The 16246-nt window shown below is 46.5% G+C and overlaps 1 protein-coding gene across 1 annotated transcript in view; it reads left to right on the top strand.

The window, feature by feature from the left end:
• The first annotated feature begins 1115 nt into the window (after positions 1-1115).
• Positions 1116-16246, top strand: part of Mettl24 (methyltransferase like 24) — a 91565-nt gene continuing 76434 nt past the window's right edge. Inside the window, exon 1 of the mRNA XM_051175561.1 lies at positions 1116-1430. Coding sequence (XP_051031518.1) covers positions 1125-1430 — 306 coding nt within the window. The 5' untranslated portion in view covers positions 1116-1124. The remainder of the gene's footprint in view (positions 1431-16246) is intronic.

Genomic DNA, 16246 nt, shown 5'->3' on the forward strand with positions numbered 1-16246 from the left:
CTCCGTGACAAATAACAAATTGGGTCTTCAGCCAAAAAGGAATGGGAACTTCATAGAGCAGGGCTCCCTATAGAAAATCCCAAAACTCAAATGGGGAGGGGACCAGGCATCATTCTTAGTCTCTGCTGTTCATGTTGCAGGCTGGGGGAAGAGACGGAACAGCAGAGACAGCCTGCAGAAAAGCATGGAAAACACGTGTGTGTGTGTGTGTACATGTGTGTGCGCGAGCGAACGTGTGTGCATGTGTGTGCATGTGTGTGCGTTACCTGGCCATAGTTTTAAAAAGGACCTAAAATAACCCGAATGTAAATCTAGAAATCAAACTCACCCCAAACAGGAGGAGGGACAGAGTCCTAACAATCAAAAGTGGAACACCAAACCCGGGGCTTCTAACTGTGAGTGAGTATTTAGGTTTTATTAATTAAGGTCAAGGGGATGATGGCAATACCAGCTGGGGAGCATTTTGCCTAGAGATAAATTTGTCCCTCTGCATTTCTGCAAGGCAGCGGGGAGGTATGTGTTTGGAACTAAATTAATTTGATTTCCATCATGCCATGGTAACTTCTGTTCTCCCTCCCGGCTGTCAGATGTCTTAGCTGGCTCCCCCTCCCCCTCATCCCCACACATTTCATAACACCAAGAGAAAGCACGGATTGGCTTCGGGCAGAATTTAGAACCTGAATAACTCCTCTAATTTGACTCTTCTGCTGTTCTCTCTCCCTCCCTCCTTCCTTGAGGGAGAGAAATTGTAAACGGAAGCATAAGTATGCTTTATTTTTATGTCGTGTTTAACGGCATTCAAGCGCTTGACAGAACTTTTGCTTCGGTGCAAAACCTGGCAGCTCACCTTCCCGCCCCCTCCGTGTCTAATAGTAACACTAGCGAAAGAAATCGGAGCCCAGGACCCCAGGAATGTGCGGGTGTGCCTAGCCCACCGCCCCTGCTCTCCCTGCTGGGCAGGATAAGGTTACGCCGGGGCCTCCGCCGTCGCAGGGAGGAAGGCGGGCCGACACCCGGCCGGCTGGGGAGTTGCCACAGTTGGCAGCCGGGGGCCCTTAGGGACGCTGCTCTGCAGGCGGCCTGGAGCGGAGGGCGGGGCCCAGAGCGCAGCCGGGGTCCCCGCCATGGCCACGGCCAGGCCTCCCGGGCGCGGCTGCGGAGCCCTGCCCCGGTGGCTGCTCGGTGCTGCGCTGCTGCTGGGCCTGCGGCTCTGCATCGAGTTGCACCGCGCGGGCTCCGGATCCCCGGGACGCCGCGATCCCCCGGGGCCACCCCGGCCGCACCTGCTGCCCCCGCCCGACCCTCCACGCGGTGCCAGTAGGAGGCAGGTGACCTACGTGCGCAGCGGGCGCAGAGCACTGCCCCGGGGTGGTGGGACCACGACGCCGGAGCCGAGCTGTTGCACCCCACGCGGGCTTCCCCGCAGGAAGGTCAGTTGCAAACTGTGCAGACCTGGACCTTGGTGTTGAGCGGCACGCAGTCCCAGATGGCTCTGGGGAGCCTTCTGCTCAGGCCGGTGGACCTCGTAACGGGGACCTGCAGACTCTTGTGCTTCCTTCTGACTGCTCTCCTTCGAACCTTCCCTAGCCTTTCCAGTGTCCCTATAGACTTAGGTGGAAGACAGCAGAGTTCATCCACACTCAGACAGTTTGCTGAGCGCCCACTGTGCAGGCCTCCTTCTAGGATTCTAGGAACAGAACACCCAGCAACCACACCCATTTCAGTGAGGAAGAGGGTGCTCAACAGCACGAAGGGGATGCAAAGGAGGCTTGTGGCTTTCCCACCCAGGCCTGGACAAAGACGGATGGGTAGACACTATGAATGTATCGCCAGGTCCAGGTGATGGTGCATTCTCCCCCCACCCCTCCGCCCCAGTCCCTACCCAGGCCTGGCACCCAGTGAGAAGACAAGCCCCCAGCACCACTTAGTGGGAAAATAATTGCAACCTCCAGGACCAAACCTAAGCTTGTCTTCCATTGCCTGCTAAGCGCTTCCTTGCCTCATTAACTTCCTGCCACACACTTCATTGAGTAGGTCAATTTTAACCTCTGGTTGTTAAAGCCTGGGCTTCCTACCTTCTTTTGGGAGCTCATCATTTATGTGGTACTTAAGAGGGGAAAGACTAGGAAGTGAATGTACACGCTTGCCAAATCCGCGTGCCCATCACTCCTGCTTCCAACCGCAATGGCTTCCTCCGAAGCAATGCTATCTGTCCTCACCACACCCGTTTACCACCGTACTGTCCCTTTGGCTCTGCGGCTCCCTGTCCGATTTTAATACCCTCCTTCATATTTCCGCGGCTCTTCCTCTGCTTTGCCTCCGATCCTCCCACAGGACTGTAGTTACTTAATAGGCTTCCCTATTATCTTCTGGGACAAACATAGCTCCGTTTATGTGCCTCCTATGTAAAGACCTAGCTAGTTGCTCTAAAAGACCCCCTTCCTTCTCATGCTGCCCATGCGGCTCCCATGATGGCCGTGTTAAGCATTCAAAACTCTTTTCAAGGCCTTACGCTAGCTGCTGGGTCAAAGGCTGAATTCGAAGTGGTTGGGGGCTCAGCAAAGGAGCTGAGTTTGATTCCGGCCTTGAACCTATGGAGGATGATCAGAAAGAGAACAAAGGGGACATTTGCAGCAGAGGCACTGCCTTTGAAGAGTCTGGCTTCCGTAGTCGGTCTGCGGATGTCCCCAAACAGTCGGTCTTGGATACTCTGTTCTCTTTCCCAGTCGTTCTCTATACCTGTTGTTTCTGCTGTTCAAGGACTCCCAAGGCTTTGTCTCTATAGTTATTGTTAACTAGAGCGTTAACTTTACAGCGTCAAGGCTTGGAATGCATAGACTCAGAAGGCCACTGGTGGTGTGTGTGGAGAGTTCACCTTTATCCCCTGGGGCGGAGAGCCAGTCTGGAAATGGCAGGCAAGCCGTCGATGTGAGGGCAGTAAGAAGTGGAGGGTGCTGGCTGTGTGTGGAAAAGGTTCATGGGGGGGGGGCTCTGTTTGCCTTTGGTGGATTGCAGAAAGGAAGCCCTGCCTCCAGATAACTTTAAATATCCTTTAGGTAGTCAGTTGGAAATGTCAGACAGACAGACATGTGGGATCTGGGGCTTGGAGGCAGTGTCTAGGCTGAAGTAATGATTTGGGGTCATTGCTTGCAATTGGCACTAACACTACGAGATGTGTGAGGTCACCTGAATGTGGCTCATGGGACAAGGGTCAGAGCGCTGACGTTCTGTCATTACAATTAGAAAGATAATGAAAGGAAAATGTTAGCACAGTGTCTGGCATGTTATAAACACAGTATGACAGCTTATTTACTTTCCTTTGCCGTTTCCTGTTCCGTGTGCCCCATCCTGCCAATCTTCCGCCCTTTCCTACTTCAAACATTCAGGTGAAGGCTCATTTCTCTCCGTGACTTCTCAGGTCAAGGTGCATTGAGAATCTCCTGTTTCCGTGCTGAGCTCTCTGCAGTCCGCAATGGCGACAGCAATGCCTTCTGTGGGTGTGAGCTGCGTTGTTCATGTGAGAAGCCATCTAACTATGAAATCCTCTTGCACTGGGAGATGAGGATGGATGGCAGGGGATGTGTGATCATTGCCTCTTTTGATTGTGACAGTCCTGGGACCTATCCATTTCTGCACATTCCAGACTCACAGTGGACTTGGCCTCTCAACTTCGCATAGTCATAGTGTGCCTGCATCAAAACATCACAGATGGCCCTTTCTTTACTGTCTGTTTCCTGGGCGTTTCTGGGTTTTGTTGTTGTTTTCTTTCTTCAAGAGGTATCTATGAATTCCTGTGTGAAGTTCTTGGGGGGGATTTATTTACAGAGGACTAGATGTGGTCTCTGTGATGTAGGCTTCTTGGGTATTCTTGGGTGTATGTGGTATCCCTTATAGGTTGGCAGCCCGTCTACAAGGAAGCAGCTTTTTAACACCTAGCCCTTGCTCATTCAGGAGACACTTAACTCAGGACCAGGCTTCCAGGGGGAAATGTCTTTGCGGAGTAATGTCATTTGACATCTAATATGCTGGCAAACAAAGTGACTTCTGAGTCACTGAGCTACAGAACCCAGCAATATGCTGCTGTCTTGGCTGCTAAGTTACAGATCCTTTGGAACAGTGTGTGTGTGTGTGTGTGTGTGTGTGTGTGTGTGTGCGTGCATGCACATGTGTGCAGGGGAGGGACTGTTTCCTCTTCTGAAAATCCATATGGCAAATGTGGTTTGCAGCTTGTCATCTTCTTAGCTTTCCGATTCTGTAGCTGCCCTCAAAAAGATGGGAAGTGGCGTAGTGTGCCCCCTGATCTACCCGATCACCTTAAGAGCTCTTACAGTTTCAGACTCCTAGCAGGGTAGGCTGAGTCCCCTGTGACACTGAGAGAAGGCAGCATCCTGTAATCTGCTCCCTCTTCCCCTGCCCCTCTTCACCAAGCTGATAGGACAGCTCTAAATGTGAAGTCCTCTGTCACATCAGGAGTTCTAATCTCCCAGCACTGGAGATGGGGACAGAGGACAGATGGTGGGAAAGTGCCAGCTCTTTTGATCGTGACAATCTTCGAACTCATCGGTCATGTCCGGCCCCTTCGGTTTTGCATATGTACCCACACTTCTGAGGCAGGGGGTGGTGGCGTGAGTCAGCCCCCTCCCGCTGCCCAGGAAACGGAACACTTTCCTTTGAAACAGTCAGCTGAGAGTGTTTGAATGCGCTCCAGCAGCATGTGGGTGTGGAATAGCAGTTGCTTAGTTTCATTTCGAAAAGCGGGTTTTTATTACAATTTTGATGTGTCTTCAGTGGGGACCAGGGCTCTGCTTACACCCAAACCCTGCACTTAGTTTCTTGGAGAGTGTTCTGTGGGCAGAGGGTTGCTAATGGAAGCTCTATTGTTTTCCAACAACCAGTGGTGGAGATATTGGGTTTTTGTGTATAATTTGTGCAGCCCATTTTCTCTAAGGAGAAAAACGACCTGCCGGTTTTCTGAATAGAATTGGATTTCCCGTCTCAGGCTGTGAACAAAACCAGGGCTTCATAGTTGAGCGGGGGACTGTCAAGGGTGGAGAGCCCTTGAGTTTTTCCACCTGTGCAATGATAGCTTGCAGGCCTTCTGTTTCTGAGAAGTTGGGCTCTTTGTTCTGCGATGCAGGGGAAATAACAGGAGCCTGCTTCATTTGCCATGAGGCAAGTCTCAGCACAGCCACCTGCCAGCAGTGATAGGCATCTTTTCACAGAGGACCTGGGCCGTCTGGATACGTCACAGTCGACCTATCAGTGTCCCGGGGAGGTTTCTGGAAAAGGAGGGTGGGAAAATTTGCTCTCCAACAAGCATTTTTATCCTGCTCAAGTGATTGAAAGAAAATTGAGTTGTAGAAGCCTCACAGTCTAGGGGCATATGTAATTTAAACTAATAGCAAGCGAAGCTGTTGGTTACTTAGGGGGTGAATCTAGCCAATGAAGTTGAATCGCATAGCATTTTTTCCCCCCTTGTAGTGGGAATTGAACTCAGAGCTCATACATTATAGGCAAGTGGTCTACTACTGAGCCCCACCTATCCCCTCTTGTAAATATCTTTAGATGAGGGTTACGGTGGGACCCAGCACCAAGCACCACCCATATCCTAATATAAAAATCTTTAGACGGGGTGCCCTGTGGAACCCACATAACACTCCCTCCATTCACTTTACCTTTATAATCTCAGAAAGCATTTGAAGTTACAACTCCGAGCCAAATACCTTCAAAACGATCAGTTGTTTTTCCTTAAAAGTGACAAGCAAAGTTAATACTTCTTAGCTCCATGACAGTGTGGCATATTCCTATCATATACAGCAAAGGAAAGGGTCCCTTTGAACTGTTGCTCTTAAGAAAGATGATGTGATGATTAACCTTCAAAGTCAACTTGACTGGGCGGATCACGGAGGTGAGAGGATCACTGTGAATGTGGGGAGCACCATTCCATGGGCCGGATCACGGAGGTGAGAGGATCACTGTGAATGTGGGGAGCACCATTCCATGGGCCGGATCACGGAGGTGAGAGGATCACTGTGAATGTGGGGAGCACCATTCCATGGGCCGGATCACTGAGGTGAGAGGATCACTGTGAATGTGGGGAGCACCATTCCATGGGCTGGGAACTGAGAAAACCAGACATCAAGTATACGAGTTACCTTTCTGTTGCTGTGATAAAACATCATGGCCAAGGCAACTTACAGAAGAAGAAAGGGTTATGTGAGGTTATGGTTCTGGAGGGTAAGAGTCCATCTTGGAAGGGAGGCATAGCAGGAAGCAGCAGACATGGTGGCTGGAGTAGAGTGCTGGAGAGCCCACCTCCATCAGCGTAAGCAGTAAGCAGAGAGAGCATACTGCAGGTAAATGAGGGTACTTACTCTCAAAGCCTGCCCTAGAAACAAACTTCTTCCAGCCAGGCCTTACCTCCCCAAACAGCACCACCAACTGAGGACCAAACGTTCCAATGCCCAAGACTATGGAAGCAGCATTCCTTGCTCTCCATCTCCTGACTTTCAGAGATACAAGGAATCCAAGTGCATTATCCTGTCACCATAAACTCTTCCTTGCCATGCTTTCCTCGCTACAGTGGGTGCTACCCACAAAGCATGGTTCCCAAGAAGGATGGTACTCATGGTGGATGGTACCCATGATGATGGATGGTACCCATGATGATGGATGGTACCCATGATGATGGATGGTACCCACGATGGATGGTACCCATGATGATGGATGGTACCCATGATGGATGATACCCATGATGATGGATGGTACTCATGATGGATGGTACCCATGATGGATGATACCCACGATGGATGGTACCAATGATGGATGATACCCACAATGGATGGTACCCACGATGGATGGTATCCATGATGGATGGTACCCTTTGAAACTGTGAGCCAGAATGAATACTTCTTGTATTAACTTGCCTCAGTTGTTATTTTTTCCCAAGGAATTTTGAAAACTAACAGATACAGATGAATCATCCAAGGCCAGAAGTGGACATTGGGAAGGATGTTTGTAAGGAAATATATTTTGTCGATGTAGCACTGTTTTGTTTTATAACAACCCCCCCTACTGTTTTGGGTTTTTAAACAAGAAAATTGCCCTCTGGCCTAACTCAGAATGAAGCAGCATGGGAAACTAAAGAGGAGAATTAAAGAAGTATGAGGAAGGGTGTTGGGAACACTGGAGATTTCTCCGTGAGCCGGAGGAAGAGCTCAGTCACTTCCTTTTGAAGAAGGGACTATTCCGAAAACCCCGGTTTTCGGAGCCCGTTGTCTGTCTGTCGGAAGGGCCAACAGAAGGTTCTCCTTGCTCCACTGAGGGGACAGCACTCTGATGTTCACTTGATCCAAGTGCAGCACAAGGTCCTGGAAAGCTGTTCTTAAGAGTATGGTGACCTAAACCTCTAAGTCCTTGCTGCTCGGTGACTACTCAGTGTCATTTTTGCATGTTATCCCTTAGACTATTTGTTTCTCATATTTCATATTATTTCAATTGACCCATTTTGGAAATCTGTAATCTGGGACCTAGACGAGATTGTAGGGGTTTCATTTTTACAGATCCCAGATCCTGTCCTCAATATGTGTGTTTATATAGTTATGTATGTCTCTAGTTATCGTCATTGCTTAATTACTTGCCAGTTAATGGTATTCTTTGGCATATGTGCATTGTGTGTCCCCATGTGGAGACTGGGGATGTCTGACATCTTCCTCTATCGCTTTGCCTTTTTTAAAAAATAGAGATTTATTTATTTTTATTTTCTGTGTGTGCGTGCTTTGCCTGCGTGTATGTGTGCACCTCTTGTAGGCTGCATGCCTGAGAAAGCTGGACAAAGGCATCAGATCCCCTGGAACTGGGGTTACAGACAGTTGTGAGCTGCTAGGTTGTGGGTGCTGGGAATTGAACCAGGGTCCTCTAGAAGAGCAGAGAGTGTTCGTAACCACTGAGCCATCTCTCTCTAGCCCTGTCCTCCCCACCTAACTTCCTAGACAAGCTTTCTCACCTGTTGACTAGACTGGCCAGACATTAAACTCCAGGGTCCTTCTGTCTCCTGCTTCCTGTGCTGGAATTGCAGATATGCGATGCTCAGATTTTTACATGGGTGAGGAGGATTTGAACTTGGGTCCTTGTATTTGAGTAGGAAGCATTTTACCCACTGAAACATCTCCCCAGTCCGTCTACTACACTCCTATTTCCAGTTAGTATTCGGCAGAAAGCTGGCATCTGGTGCACAAGAGTTTTAGCCAATGGGTGAATATACACAAGATCCCTATGCTGTATCCCGTTCATTCTTCTATCCTCTCCCTCCCTTCATTTCTTCCTTTTCTTCTTTTAAAAAGTTATTTGTAAGGACTTGTAGTAGAGAAGTAAACGCAACAGTTGGCTCACTATCTCAATTTAGGTTTTCAAACCAAAATTAGAGTCTTACGGTATTTGATTGTTGTTAATGTAGTTACTTTTCAAAAACATCCAAATTATTGCTCAGTGCATTTGCATCTTTACGGCCTCCCTTCTAATTGGCTGGTTTAGGATTCTTTAGTGTGAGGCTACTTCTGTACCAGTTAGGACTCTAGGATTGTGAGAGACAGGCCCAGCAGAAACTAGTAATACCAGAGACTGTTGGGAACATTCTGAGAATACAAGGGAGAAATAAGAAGCCAGGAGGGCCCTGGGAAGTCAAGCCAGGGCTAAAGCGAACCTGAAGACGGCAGCTGTCTGGATGACCCCATATCTCAGACCTGGTGGTACCAACTCTTTGTTTTGTTTGTACCCTTTCTCCTCCTACCGCGTTAGTTTTACTTTTCTAAGGAAACGTTTCCCCCGTTTCTCCTTGCGCCTGATGCTCCTTCACGGGATCTCAGCGTCACTTCTTAGACACACCTGCAAGGAGGTTCGGATTGTAGCTTACGGATGTAATCAGGCAGATGACATCAGAGCTGCAGCGTAGCTCTGAGCCAGGGCTCTAGTGATGGGGAAGTGGGCGGTTCAGGAGTCTGCACCCAGTCTAGTGTGTCTGAAATGGTTGCTCCTGCCCTCGGGTGTCTGTAAGCCAATAAATCTTTAATCAATTCCCTTTCTCTTAACTAGCTAGAGTGGTTTCTGTTGTTTACAACGAAGAGCCTTGACAGGACAGTGAATTAGAGCTGGCTCTTTGGAGGGTTACAACTATAACTTCTCCTTTTCAGTTTCGCCTGGGTCTGTTTAATTCAGGCTTTGGAACATAATGATTGGGGGCTGGGTGAACCATGGGCTGAGGGATCGCTCCCCGACAAGATGATAACATTCCGTTTCAGATACTAAATTAACACAGATCTGCTGCTCATCTCTAGAGACACCAAACCGTGTTTCATAGTGCCATTTGCCTGGGGTAGCAGGAAGGAGGGGACAGTGTTTGCGGCTGTCACAAATGACAGTCCAGAGTCAGGGCTCACACTACTGTAGGTTCACTTCTGGCTGGGCTGTATGTCCCTTGTAGATTGGGTGGGTATGTGTCCTGCTGCTCTGTGCTGTAATTGTTCCACCCCTGGACCCCATTCACCTGAGCAGAGGGGTGGGTGCCCTAGTGTGTCTTGCCTGGCATCACTGAAAGCCCCAGCCTGGGGCCTGGAGAGATGGCTCAGCAGATAATAACTATCAGTCCCCAGCAGTCACATACAAGGCAGTTACTTCCATTCTGGGGTTCTGGCACCCTCTCTGGCTTCCCTGGGCTCTTGTGTGCACAGAGTGCATATAAACATGCAGGCATGTATATACAAACATAGTTAAGTCTAAACCAGCCTGGAAGTGACATACTTCTCTCCTGCACACATTTCGATGTCTAGAGCCAGCAGTACCATCCTGCCATGTGCCAGAAGACAGCTGGAATGTTTGGTAAGCAGGACGATGCCACTGCAGAGTGTAACTTTCAATCATGTGTGTCTATGTGGACACCGTCTACGTCATGCTTTATGTTTATGTTTTCAGCTGATTTGCTGATTTGCATGTTTGACCGTAGGGAAGAAAGCATGGGTATTTGTTTTTAGTGGCTGAGAACGGAAATGAAGTAGCCGTCTGAATTAGTAGTAGTCTGCAATAAAAACAGACTTCGTGTACATCTTGCAAACATGCTGGAGCCTGTTCTGGGATTTGTTAGCACAATGGTTCTCACCGACATTGTTTATGTTCAGTTCTTCTCAGGGCAGATGGAGGGAGTGAACTATTAAATAAACCATGAAAGTAAAGGGCTGGAGAGGTGGCTCAGGAGTGAAGAGTGCTTGCTGCTCTTCCAGAGGACTGGAGTCTGGTTCCCAGCACCCACACCAGGCAGCTCACAACTGCCTGTAACTCCAGTTCCAGGGGAATCTGACTCTTTTTTGTGGCCTCCAAGAGCATCAGTATGCATGTTCTCATAGTCACACACAGACACACAGACACATACACAAACACACACACACAGACCAGACACATACACACATACAAACACATACACACACACAGACCACACACACAAACACACACACAGACCACACACACAGACACACACACAGACCACAAACACAACACACACACAGACAACACACACAAACACATACACACACAGACCACACACACAGACACACACACAGACCACAAACACAACACACACACAGACAACACACACAAACATACACAGACACACACACACACACTGAATCTTTGAAATAACAAAAGCCATGAGTGGAAGGTTTCCAGTAAGAGGAGTCAAACCCCGTATGTTTAAAGCCATAGTAATCATTTTTCCATTTTTACTTGAAGCTAACAGATTTACTTCCAGAATGTGGCCACAGATCAGTGGCAATACTTGAGGCCTGTATGCACAACGTGACAGCCAGTGATTTAGTTTATTTCTCATTTACTCTGAGTGTAGAACAAGGGATCATTTGAAATCCCTGCTTAGTAAAATGCATGGCCACTCAGAGCTCAGACCGATGAGGCTGTAGACGAGGCCTTTTCTGTGGTGCTTTGCAAGTGGAGTATGGATTAATAATAATAACAACAACATACGAGATCCTAGGGTACCTGCAGCATGGATTTACTAAAATGTCATCCACATATTCTGATATGTGTAGCTTGCCCATGAGATGGGCTTCTGGATTCTCTGGTCTTACTTTCTTTGTTAGGATCCAAACCCTGGGAGAGCTCTATATATGTTAGGCCTAGGGACCCTGCTTTTATGCTTGAGGTCAGAGGGTTAAATTCTGTTCCCTACAAGTTGAATATAGGGGAACAGACACACTTACACTGAGCAAGAGATGTACATTTCAGTTTCTTTTCTTAAAAACAAAAGACGGGAGTTTAGTATCTTTACTTACTGTGGGTGTACGTGTCTGCCTGTGGGTATGCTCTGGCAAGAGCAGGTGCCCTCCGTGGCTAGGAGTGATGAGCCCCTGGGGCTGGGGTTACAGGCAGTTGTGACTGGGAGCTGCCCAAACATGGGTGCTGGGAGCCGAAGGAGGAAGCTTGGTCCCTGCAAGAGCAGTGAACAAACACTCTTAACTGCTGAGCCGTCTCTCCAGCCCATTTTCTTCCTCTGCAAAACAAACCTCACAGGGCTCTGTGAAGGTAGAAGGAGAGAGCAGAGGCGGACGCACCAGGGGGCGTCCTGGCACCGGGACATGCTTCCTACATGGCCCCTGTTTGCAATGTCAGAAGTTATAGGAGTGGTGTAATTTTGTTTCTCTGTGTCTCGCTCTCTGTCTCTCTGTCTCTCACTCTCTCTGTCTCTGTGTGCCTCGCTCTCTCTGTCTCTCACTCTCTCTGTCTCTCTGTGTCTCACTCTCTGTCTCTCTATCTCTCACCTCTCTGTCTCTATCTCTCACCTCTCTGTCTCTATCTCTCTGTCTGTCTCTATCTCTCGCTCTCTCTCTGTCTCTCTCTGTCGCTCTCATTCTCTCTCATTCATGCTTGCAGTTTGTTTCATTCCCAGGGATGCAGAGGGCTCAGCTGACACGCTCACAGCTCTGTGAACCGGCGGTGATAGTAGACACTCAGTAACCCTGGCTGGAAGAATGGGTCCCTTTATTGCTGCTGGCACTAGCCAGTGGGTCTGGAATCACCAGAATCTGTCAAGCCCTCCACTGCATTCCCTTTGAGGCCGCTCATTTCCGAGTCCGGGTGAAACACTACAGATCTTGGCACAAAGCGATTAGCGTTTACTTTGCCTCCAACTGTAGGACCAGGCTGGGAGTCCTTGTGTGGCCATTGAACTTAGAATTACTTTTACAGATAGACATTTGCGGTCATTTTAATGTTAGAAATATCAATCCTAAATCCTAAACACCAATAAGACAAAATAAATAATAAATTCCAGTTTTTTTTTTTAATTAGTAGGTCTAAATTTCTAAAAAAATCTGTCTACTTACTATTGTTGCTTGGATTCTTCACTAGAAATGTAAAATTGTTCTTTTATCTTGCCAAATAAGCACCTAACTAATATTCTTTTTTTTTTAATCTATAAAGCTGTTAGCCTGTTACTAGCATTTCTTATTGGCTAGCTCTGTCTTAAATATTAACCCATTTCTATTAATCTAAGTGTTTCCACATGATCTTACCTTACCAGAGAGAGGGACCAGCATTCTGCTCTTCCTGTCCTACATCTTGAAACTCCTCTCTACTACTTCCTGAATCTTCCTTGTCTCCTAGTCCTGCCTATCTTGCTTTCCTATTGGCCAACAGTGCTTTATTCATTAACCAATACAAGAAACATATTTACAGAATGACATCTCCCATCATCTCCTTTTTTATGTCTAAAATAAAAAGGATTTTTAACTTTATCATAGTAAAATATATAACAAAATGTTATCAAATAAGAACCACAGTTAACAATGTTTAGTCCATTAACATTTAAAGAACATTAAAGATTTAAAGAAAATATTACATCATCTATTCTATCTTTGAAAGTCTAAAGTCCTATATGCAACTTATCTTTAATCCTAACTATGGAAAACTATAACCATAACCATTTGTCTTCAACTCCATCAGAGACCACAGAAGGATAGTATATAAACTCTAGAAATGACAGAGACAACTCACTGCCTGGTCAGTCACCTGAAGTTCTTCTGTAATGTTCCATCTTCAGCCTATAGGCCATAGTGTGTCTGGCAGACTCCTCAGCAAAGCAGGACACTTTAAACTGTCCACCTGTAGTGGCAGTTTGTCAGTCACTTTTCTCTGTGTCCTACAGACTGTCTGGCAGACTCTTCCTGAAGCAGGAACTCTGTAGCACTGTCCATCTTGAATCAGCAGTCACTTTCCTGTGGGCCCTGTCTGCATGTACAGTTTATACAGCATAAAGTCAAACAGTCCAGACAAGAGCAGTATCTTGCCCAAATGGCTAGTCTTGCCATATTGAAAGCAAATTCCACAAAGCATTTCTTCAAAGTCCACCTTCCTTTGAAATGCCATATTCTGTAGGTCTTTGAAAGTTTTGAAGAATGCCTATCTAATTGAAATATATCTTAATATAACTAGAAAACCACTAACTTAACTATAAGTTTGACTATTATAGGTAACTATAATATGTACTAAATTATACATTACATTTTTAAATGAGTTATAGAAACACAATACCTTAACAAGAGGAGAAATATACATATCACAAAATTGACCTTAAATTGTATCAATAAATGAAAATCCATTTCAAAGCAAAATATTTATATCTATACCATAATCCCATTTTACCTTTAAAGAGATTGGTAGTGGTCATTAACCATTTTTAAGCAACCCCATATAAATGAAAACAAACATTTATAAACAATATTTGGGAATTTGGGCGTCGTTCTTTCCAAACTGCTTCCTGCTAGTAGGGGGCGCTGTCTTGGGGATTCTAAGAAGATGCAGAAATCCTGGTTGTAGTCTGCAAGGCTGCCTTGTCCCAGCTGTTTGAATGTTGGATTACCTGGGACACCGCTTCAGTGGGGCTGGAAGGAATCCATGTTAGTCTGGAAGGAATCCACAGCTTTTTATTTTCCGTGGAAACAAAAATAGAAATCCTTTTCCCTAGTAACATGTCCTTAGACTTAAATTTTGGAGTTCAAGCATTTTTAAAATATATAAATTGAATTAATCCAGCAGCATTTCTTTAACAGTTGTTATTTCCTCAGCAGTCAAACAATACAAAGACAATATAAAACCATACAGTATCCAGATTCTCTCCGTGCTTTCCATCTTTATATGGCTTTTTTTTTTTTTTGAGACAGGGTTTCTCTGTGTAACTTTGGTTGCTTGGGAATTTATTCCATACACCAGGTTTACGTTGAAATCACAGAGATCTGCTTGCCTCTGTCTCCCGAGTGCTGGAATTAAAGGCATGTGCCACCACACTCAGCTACTCTCTGTCTTTTTATTATTCTTTTTTAATCCATTTTATCCTTTTTCTTTTTCTCTCCCAAGCCTATGTATATTTTAAAACACACTGTAAATCTTTAGAGGTTTTTCTTAACCTGAATCTGTCTTTGCTGTAAATCTTTATCTTTTTTTGTGGCCACAAGTCTTTTATCTGGTAAACAACATTGCTAAAATGAAAGCCACAGCTGTATTAACCACGGTCTATGAAAGTGGCGGCGGGTACTCTTACCCTCAGAACTGAGAGCTGTGCTCACTGCCTTGGTCTACGCTGCCATCCAGCAGCATGCTGCTGGCTTGGAGATGTGGCCACTGCCATTGCCAGCTCTCATACACACCATTCAGCTGTTAGCAGAGCTCTTTAAAAGCCTTGTGGTTTTTTGCTGCTTATGCTGAGTCAGGAAACCTCCCTTAATGGAACCATGCAAATCTCTGCTTGTCTCTAGCAAAACAGAGCCCAACTGAGAAAATACTGTTACCAAGAAGCCTTGCATGTCTCTGTTCCTTTTGTTTCTAAAACCCTTTCTTAAGCTTTTGTTAAATTTTAAGTGGAAGTTCTTAGTAGTCATGTTACTGACACCATTTGTTACAAGCAGTTTTCATGCCGGCCTGGGCCCACAGCCACACCAGCCCCCAAATAACACACAGAGACGCTGTATTAGATATAAAGCTGTTGGCCTGCTACTAGCATTTCTTATTGGCTAGCTCTGTCTTAAATATTAACCTATTTCTATTAATCTAAGTGTTTCCACATGGTCTCATCTTACCGGAGAGAGGGCCTGGTGTCCTACTATCTCCGCCCTCCATGTTGAATCTCCCCTAATTAATATTCTTAATTTTGCATCTTGGCTTATGAAGTGTTTACACCTGACTTTATAAAGAATGATTTTGCCAACCTGTGCTGTGGCAGACCTAAGTGTGACAGTTTGTTGCGGGGGGGGGGGGGACAGAACTTTAGGGGCCTATCTAGTCTTGAAGACGCTCATCATAGAGTTGTTTTATTGCTGGATGAGGAGAATGGCTCTAGACTTCCAACAAGACGCCGGGAATCCCTGAGACCACCCCCACGAAGCCTTGAAGGTCACTGTTGCGTGGCCATAGCTGCAGAATGGGTATCGAGTGGTTTACAGCTGGTTTGGTCTACGAGGATGCCCTTGACTTATCACATAACCGGAGTGTTGTTGGGCAGAGTTGGGGATCATTTCCCTAATACTTACATGCAAATGGCAGGAGCCACACAGGGGGAGGTTGGTAGTCTTCCTTCTGTATAATGTTCTGAATGAAAATGTCTGGTCTCGTCTCTAATTCCTGTGGCTAGTTCAGTGTTTCTTCCTGGTGGCACACTTCTTACAGCAACACAGACCTAGAGAGTCAATTCAGCTCAAACCAAATAACATGGTAAAATCAGTTCTTCAAAGGCGTCTTAGCGGCTCTCCTTTCTTCTCAGGCTCCGACTACACAGTTCTTCTACACCCACAAATGCTTTCCTGAACTTTCAGTCTCTCACATCACTCTCTACTCGCTTGAGTTTCTAATGAACAAATTCCCAACCCACGCCCCCTTTTGTTTTTTTATTAAGCTTGAGAGATTTTTTTCCCTTGCTTCCTTTCCTTTGCAGGCCTGGCCTAGTGATGCTTTAAGCTCCACAGTGGCAGCAGGCAGAACCGTGTTTTTCCTTTGGTGGTGATGTAGGCAAGGGTTCTGCTGTCAAACTAAACTCCCTGCTCTAGCACGTGTGGAGGTCTGAGGAAATCCTCCTGTGTCTAGTCTTGCTCTTCATCTTGTTTGAGACATGTCTCTTGCTGTTTGCCTCTGCCTATGCTAGGCTTGCTGGCTCATGAGCTTCTGGGGATTCTCCTGTACCCACCTCCCAAGTCTCCAC

The sequence above is a fragment of the Phodopus roborovskii genome, unplaced genomic scaffold, assembly GCF_943737965.1.
Source record: "Phodopus roborovskii unplaced genomic scaffold, PHOROB, whole genome shotgun sequence".
In the NCBI taxonomy this organism is placed as follows: Eukaryota; Metazoa; Chordata; class Mammalia; order Rodentia; family Cricetidae; genus Phodopus; species Phodopus roborovskii.